Source organism: Limulus polyphemus, unplaced genomic scaffold, assembly GCF_000517525.1.
Source record: "Limulus polyphemus unplaced genomic scaffold, Limulus_polyphemus-2.1.2 Scaffold966, whole genome shotgun sequence".
Classification (NCBI taxonomy): Eukaryota; Metazoa; Arthropoda; class Merostomata; order Xiphosura; family Limulidae; genus Limulus; species Limulus polyphemus.
This window is the reverse complement of record NW_013666576.1, coordinates 138,538-146,566: the sequence shown is the minus strand read 5'-3', so window position 1 is coordinate 146,566 and position 8,029 is coordinate 138,538. Positions and strand designations below refer to the sequence as shown.

General features: G+C 33.0%; 1 protein-coding gene and 1 long non-coding RNA gene across 3 annotated transcripts in view; one reads left to right on the top strand and one right to left on the bottom strand.

Moving 5' to 3' along the window:
- Positions 1 to 8,029, top strand: part of LOC111086265 — a 48,310-nt gene that overhangs the window by 22,080 nt on the left and 18,201 nt on the right. The window lies entirely within an intron of this gene.
- LOC106461470 (transmembrane and TPR repeat-containing protein CG4050-like) overlaps positions 37 to 8,029 on the bottom strand; it is a 132,681-nt gene continuing 124,688 nt past the window's right edge. For both annotated transcript variants that reach the window (XM_013921294.2, XM_022388441.1), the window contains exons 18-21: positions 4,389 to 4,509; positions 3,515 to 3,616; positions 1,763 to 1,846; positions 37 to 724 (exon numbers count right to left, since the gene is read on the bottom strand). In XM_013921294.2, coding sequence (XP_013776748.2) covers positions 443 to 724; positions 1,763 to 1,846; positions 3,515 to 3,616; positions 4,389 to 4,509 — 589 coding nt within the window. In that variant the 3' untranslated portion in view covers positions 37 to 442. The remainder of the gene's footprint in view (positions 725 to 1,762; positions 1,847 to 3,514; positions 3,617 to 4,388; positions 4,510 to 8,029) is intronic.

The window sequence follows — 8,029 nt, the reverse complement described above, 5'->3', positions numbered from 1 at the left end:
ATATATATATATATATATATATATATATATATACTCAAAAGAAAACATGTTTATCGCGAAAAAGAGGGTATCACAGCATTCAGTCGTTACTATGGAAACATAGTTAGACTCAATTTTCCGCCATCTACATACAAAGTAAAAATCACTAACTGCTGGAAAAAGATTATAGATAATACTCACAGACCTGATTTGATCGCAAAATATTGGCACATTGTATTTTCAGTTATTTTCTGCCCCATTACTTTGGTTGCAATGATAGCTTGTTTCCTTTAAGCCTAATGACGTTTGTATTACCAGTCCCGAGGAGAAACATAAGAAGAGGACATAAAGATGTGTCCATCTTCATTTTGGAACAAATAAAGTTAATAGTAATGTACAGGTGGTAGGGTTTTAACTACCTATGCCGATGTTTGTGTGGACAGTCAGACTGCTGAACGTGTTATCACCTTATCGTTGGAGATATTTGTTGAAGCAAAGCTGGATCACGTGCTACGTTCATGTTTTTTAAAGGATATTTTTTCTCGACTCGTGCTGCCAACTGCTGGAGCTGGTACCTGGTTATCTCTAGATGCTGGCGGATGTATTCCGTGTCTGGACTTTTTAAATGAGCCTGCTGGAAACAAGCCTCGGCCTCAACCAGTTGCTGACGCCGGTAGTACACTACACAAAGATTATGCAAACCCTGAATATTGGCAGGGTCTGATTGGAGAATTTTCTTGTAGCACTAAGAGTATATAAAAGGAGTGAAGAAAAAGATTCATTAAGATACAATGATTGATAAAATATTTATATCACTAGAATCCAAACTCAACAGTATAACACATATTTATAAAAGGAACATAAAAGAGCCGTTTGGTCTTCCAAATGTTATTTATTATCATCAGTTACTAAAACACTGTTTTAACGTGTGAAATTTTGAAATTCCCTCAGGAAAAAGAATTAATAATGAAAGATGCATGATAAAGTTTTTATTTTGATTGTTTGTTTGTAATTAAGCACAAAGCTACTCAATGGGCTATCTGTGCTCTGCCCACCACGGGTATCGAAACCCGGATTCTAGCGTTGTAAGTCCGCAGACATACCGCTGTGCCACTGGAGGACTAGAGTTTTTACCCTGATTAAGAACTGCGCTCCTATTGTGCCTAAATACGAACTGAGTCAATTTTTTTTGGTACATTTTTATCTCAGATTTCTTTTATCGAAATATGAAAAGAATGTATTTCAATTAAAAAAATACACCAAAGAAAAATACCGAAATCTGAATAACTTAAAAACATTTTATCTGTAGGAGTTATTTTGGATTTTTACACTTCTGCTTTCAAGAAACTCTTGTGATTATATTAATTTACAATCATATCATTTTGGAAACTTTTGTTTGATTTTTTGTTGTAAAGAACAAAGCTACACAATGGGCTGTTTGTGCTCTGTTAGCCGCAATACCGAAACCCGTTTTTTTTTTTTGCATTATAAGCCCACTGTCTCACCGCTGAGTGCTTTTCTGTTTTTGTTGTATATATGTGTATGAGTGGTATATATAGTTTATAAGCTATATACTACACTCATGTGTCAATAGCGATCACTTATATGTAAATATAAGTATAAAAGCATGAAAAGTTAAATATATATATATAACTGAAACACCTAAAAAGCAAAATACATGAAATAAATTTTAAAGTCTGCTTCACTTATCATACCAAGGTTTCCAGTGTACTTACCATATGAATAGTTGAAAAACTTTGAATTAAAAAAAATTAAATTATACCTCTTCGGCTGCTCCAAGATCTTCAAAGTGTCCAGCGTAAATGTCTCCCATTAAAATTAATCCTTTCACATGGTCTGGTTGGATCTATTGAATGAAACAGAGTTTAGAATTGTGTTTTTCTAACAAGATACAGTATAAAATATGTTCGTAGGAAAGGAACAAACAAAAAATAAAAACAAATACTTGGTAATATAAGCTAATAATGCCGATTGCGTTGGTGATAAAAACAGATGCGTAGCTGACTTTAAAATAATACTACAAATTATTTTTTCTTTATAAAGATATTTGGTACAAAATGTTTTACACGATATAGCTACAATGGAAACAGCTCGAAATTTTATTAACTATCTCTGTCTGATTGATTTTTGAATTTATTTGCACCTAAATATTCCAATATCTGAATTTCTCACTGAACTTATTAGTACACGTTTTATGAAAAAAAATACATAAGTGTATTATTTTTGCTAATTACTTTGAGCTTTAGCTTTGGCAGAAGACTTCTATAATTGATTAAATTATTGTTCAAGTAAATAATCAAGTCAAATATTTGTACTTTTGAATTGTTCAGATATAGTTCATCTGTAGGTAAGTATTGATTTTCTTCATACATAAACTCTAGAAATCCAGTATTTCACTTATATTTAGGGTTTCTAATTTCCTGCTTTAACCGATAAACACCAATAAAACACCCGAGATACAAGAAAAAAATAATTAATCAGTTTACTTTACGTTAAGTTCCTACTTTGACACGTCATTGTGCTCGAGATAGTTAACCCTTTCCATACGGACTAAATTGTTTTGGAATATTACTCTCAAGGAAAATGAACACGTTTCGTCCGTTAGTAGTAAGCTTGTTTTCATAATTTCATATAAAATTGTAGCTGCTATTACAAATACAAAACTTTAACATAAATAGAATTACGTTTTCTACCTGTTATTACTCCCATAAGAGAAATTAGTGTGCAAATAATATACGGTATATTAGTATACTCATTACAGTACCAAAAACGAAAACTCCAAAAAACACCGATGTTAAAATATGTAAGTAAAACTATAAACCAGCTAAACTTAAATATCGATGTTTAAAACAATAAACACCGATGTTAAGATATATAAGTAAAACTATAAACCTGCTAAACTTAAATATCGTCGGTGTTTATTGTTTTAAACATAGAACAGGAGCCCTACTTACATTCGTATTAAAAAAAAAAAGCAATGACAAAGAATACATTGTTCAGCTGGTTATATATTGTTCAAATTTATGCTCTTTATTTGAAGTTAAGTTAGAAATTATGGAAAGAAATAAAATTAGTATATTGTAACGGCTTTCACAGAACATTAGTCCAAAATGGGTCAGCGTTTAAGTCTACGGGCTCATCAGCCTAATATATGGGGCTCGATTCCATGCGGTGAACAGACCGCAGTTCACCCTTTGTGTGACTTTGCGTTAAAACGACAAATACATGCCTTTTAAAAAACATGAAAATATAAAATATTACTCAATATTCCAAGGGAGTATATAATGTACAGAAATTATTTCTGTTTAACAAACTCTTCTTTATCAACGTTTGAGTTTTAAACTATAGGTTGTAATTGAACGTGATTACATTACGCTAAACTTAAACTTTTCAATTGCAAAAAAAAAAAAAAAAAACACACACAACCAAGGTTTCTATACTTTATGGCTTTCTATTTCTTTTGGCAATAGTTACAGAAGAATACAACGACTCATAGTTTAAGTATTTTAAGCACCTGTAGAAGCCTTTTAATGTAGACAAATGCTTCTAACGGCCTGCCGTCTTCTGAAAGAAGAAGTGCCAAATTGAACAGAGCACTTCGGAGGTTTGGGCGTACCTAGAAAAAGAAAACTCACAAATGTTATGGATGTCTCTTTTCACTTGTTGTTTATAACGTTAATTAATACGTGTGAGAATAATATACTTAAAGTAACACATATCTCTCAATAAGAAGTTATTTAAAGCAGCGTTTCTCGTTGAAATGGTCTTATGCTAATCATCTCTTTGACTTCGTATCGGAAAAGAAGAAACAAAAGACACAAATTTCAAAACATTATCTTGTTATTCTCCTGCTAATAGTGATTATTATTTTAATCTCAAATTGTTTCCCCAGTAGTAACTTTAAATACAAATTAGGTTATCAAAAGTTCTGATCTCTACGTTTCTATTTTCTATCTTGAATGTTTTAAATAAAAGCAATAACAATACAATTTCAATTTGAGCAAAGGCGTTTTATTTACTGTTGCATACTTATTTGTCTAATTTTGTGTATTTATGGTAAAATGACATTTAGTTCTTCCTAAATGAAAAACAAAGTTAATAACATATTGTTAAAAGGCTTAGCTTAAGAATAGAAAGATGTTTACAGCTTACTCTATGCACTACGTTTTAATGGTCTAACATTATGACATTTGGAGGTATATTTTTAACCTGATGCTTTATGTGTGAATGGTGCAAGTACAATAACTAAACAATACCAAAATGTGCCGGTAAATAACGACACTATGAAAAGTAAGAACCAACATCCCCTTTCTTTCAAGACAAACGATATAGAATGCGTATTAATTACACACTTTCCTCGTTCTGGATGTTCTCAATATTCACTTTACCTGTAGAGCTTTGTTCAACCATTGTTCGGCACCATGAATATCCTTGTTCTCTAGAGCTAACATGCCCAAGTTGAAGTAAATCAATTCATTCTGTTTACCTCCATCCACTATTTTCTGGAGTCTGTTGGGAGGCAAGAGAAAGAGAATTTATCATCTATATAATACCAAATATAATCAGCTTGATTTCTTCTTCAAAACGTCAAGGAATATTGCTTGGAACGTTATTTTACCTGAACGAACTAACAATGTATACTGGAAAGTTTGAATAATATTATGAACTGTATTCATTAGTTACTGTTTAGTTGTTATTTTCAATATCATGTGGGCGAATATCAAGTATTGAGAGAGGTGCGCCATCTGTTTTCTCTTTTTTGCATTTAAAAATTTATTTATTTTTATTTTACAAAAACTACAAATACCTTACGGTATAAAATATAAATTTAACTAAGATCAATAAAATCCCTCCTAATTGTAAACACTAATGAATAAACTTAGATTGAGAAAACGCATCGTTCATTTTTCTGTCTTCCTGTCTGTCTGTACCTCTACAGATTTACCAAACTTCACGTCTATTTATATTTATCCGTGATGTTTTCTTGTCCTTATAGCTTTCTGTCTTGTAATTAAACTTAAACGGCATTTAATTTGAACTTTTATTATAATACAAAAGTTTACAAATACACGCACGCATCAGATTTTTTTACTATCACATTAAATAATTATTCTGTAATAGTTTCTACTCTAGACCACCAGTTTTGTGGCTTTGCTGCTAGCAACCGGTAGTTCGAACAAAGACCTGAAAGAATAATTAAACAGCATTTGTTTCTTTTTTCAAATATCATTTAATTGTTCCTTTATGTCTTCTCCAGACATGCCAATAGTTATCCATCTGAATATATAATTATCTACGTCTTTGTTATTCTGTCAATATGTATGCTTACTTTACTGCCTACTCGTGTTAAAGACTATTTACCTATGTATTTGTAATCGATATTTTTGTCCCTTTATTTCTACACCTCTTTGTCTATCAATATGTTGTTATTTACAAGTATCTTCGTATCCTTTGTTTGTTTTATTTTACCTGTTGCGTATCCCTGTTGGCGTCACAAGAATATGTAATATTCTTTCCTGGGTGAGGTCGGTAACCTCCGAGAGAGTGAACCTATCTACTCATCTCTTCCTCTGTTATCTAAGAGTCGGTTTTTTTTCGGTTTTAGGGGGCCATGAGCGTTAGATGGTTATGTGTTATAAAAGTGATTTCACTCCGACCATGTCTCTGAGGACTTTATTCTTGATTTTGTCTCTTCGCGTTTTGATTACTGTTTTGTGTAGAATCCCATTTCTCATGCAGTGATATTTTGTTCTCTTCTTTTATTCGTGGTCTACGTTTGGCACTGGCGACGAAGGGTTGGAATGAAGATTGCAGTTATGAGATTACGTCTACCTTCTACTGGATGTGTGAAGAGTGGGGTCAACTGGTAGCTAATATTGTTTGCTTTTTTGGCATCGTGTTTTTTGTATCCTAAACAATATTTCATTTGTTTGTTTGTTTTGAATTTCGCGCAAAGCTACACGAGAGCTATCTGCGCTAGCCGTCCCTAATTTAGCAGTGTAAGACTAGAGAGAAGGCAGCTAGTCATCACCACCCACCGCCAACTTTTGGGCTAATCTTTTACCAACGAATAGTGGGATTGACCGTCACATTATACCCCCCCCCACCCATGGCCGAAAGGGCGAGCATGTTTGGTGGGACGGGGATTCGAACCAGTGACCCTCAGATTGCAAGTCGAGCGCCCTAACCACCTGGCCATGCCGGGCCATCTCAAGAGTATACTGAAGTGTGAAAGTCATGCCGATATTTCATTAGTCAAACAATTTTAGTACGTACATCCTACACGAAGCACAAGTTTATCCCCTTGTCAGTATACATGATTTATATCAAATTTTGTGGTGTGTGCTATCATAAGTACGGTTCATGCTCTTAGTGTACATTTTTATAATTGCTGTATCTGTTTTCTATCGCATTATTTAGTGAGTATTGTCATAGAACACCATAACCGTTTTATATCCAGAGCTTAGAGGTTTGATTCAATAAATTATAAATCTTACCAGAATATATGGAATACATTGCAAGCAATTCAGATTTTATATTTAGATTTGAATGTTTACTCTTTGGAACAAATCGAACTAATGCTTACATGATCATAAAACTATTTGATCTAATCACGAAAAATTGAACTCTATCATTCACTTTATTTAAGCTTTTCAGTTATGTGTTATGTCATATAATAACAAAACGCACAAAAACTATGAAACTCTATATATCGATACACAAACATGTTTTGCTGTTTTAGTATGCATAAGCTGTAAAAATGTGTGTTAGAAAAGGCACAAGTTGTGTTCTAGGGCCTGATATGACTTGGTGTAAAGCACAATGATACACAATGGGCTATCTATGCTGTGTCTTCAGAGTTAGGAAGCTCGACTCGTAATCTGCGAGGCGTGGATTCGAATTTCGTATCAAACATGTTCACCTTTTCAGCCGTGTAGGTGTTATGATGAAATGGCCAATCCCAATTTTCGTTGGTAAAGAATATCCCAAAAGTTGGCGGCGTGTTGTATTGACTAGCTGCCTTCCTCCTAGTCTAACACCCTTGAATTAGGGCGGGTTAGCACAGATAGTTGTCGAGTAGCTTTGCGTAAAATTAAACAAAACAAAACTCATGTTGACACAACTCTTGTGTTTGAAAGGCTGCAACACTAGTTCAAGTTAAAAACAACATAACCATTGTGCTAGATTTCATCAATCTACATTCACAAATTAAAAATGTTACTTTCCTTCGCAACGATGTACGTATTTAAATAAAACATTTTGAATTGAAAAACCGTACGTCATTTGTGTTGTTATAAAACGCACAAAACTTATGGGTTTATATCGTTACAAAAATCAACCGTGATATAGTTCACACAATCTTGTGTTTGTGAAAGACAACTTGTGTTGTTATAAAACGCACAAAACTTATGGGTTTATATCGTTACAACAATCAACCGTGATATAGTTCACACAAGCTTGTGTTTGTGAAAGACAACTTGTGTTGTTATAAAACGCACAAAATTTATGGGTTTATATCGTTACAACAATCAACTGTGATATAGTTCACACAAGCTTGTGTTTGTGAAAGACAACTTGTGTTGTTATAAAACGCACAAAACTTATGGGTTTATATCGTTACAACAATCAACTGTGATATAATTCACACAAGCTTGTGTTTGTGAAAGACAACTTGTGTTGTTGTGAAACGCACAAAACTTATGGGTTTATATCGTTACAAAAATCAACTGTGATATAGTTCACACAAGCTTGTGTTTGTGAAAGACAACTTGTGTTGTTGTGAAACGCACAAAACTTATGGGTTTATATCGTTACAAACATCAACTGTGATATAATTCACACAAGCTTGTGTTTGTGAAAGACAACTTGTGTTGTTGTGAAATAACACAGTGTGTTGATTTAAAATAACGTTGTTGTTTTTTACAGTGTAATATAACACACATTAAACACTTTGGAAATTAGACAAACTCTCAACGTTTTCCGTGATATTTGAAATAATCTTAATTTTGTAATTATGATTGTGATCTTT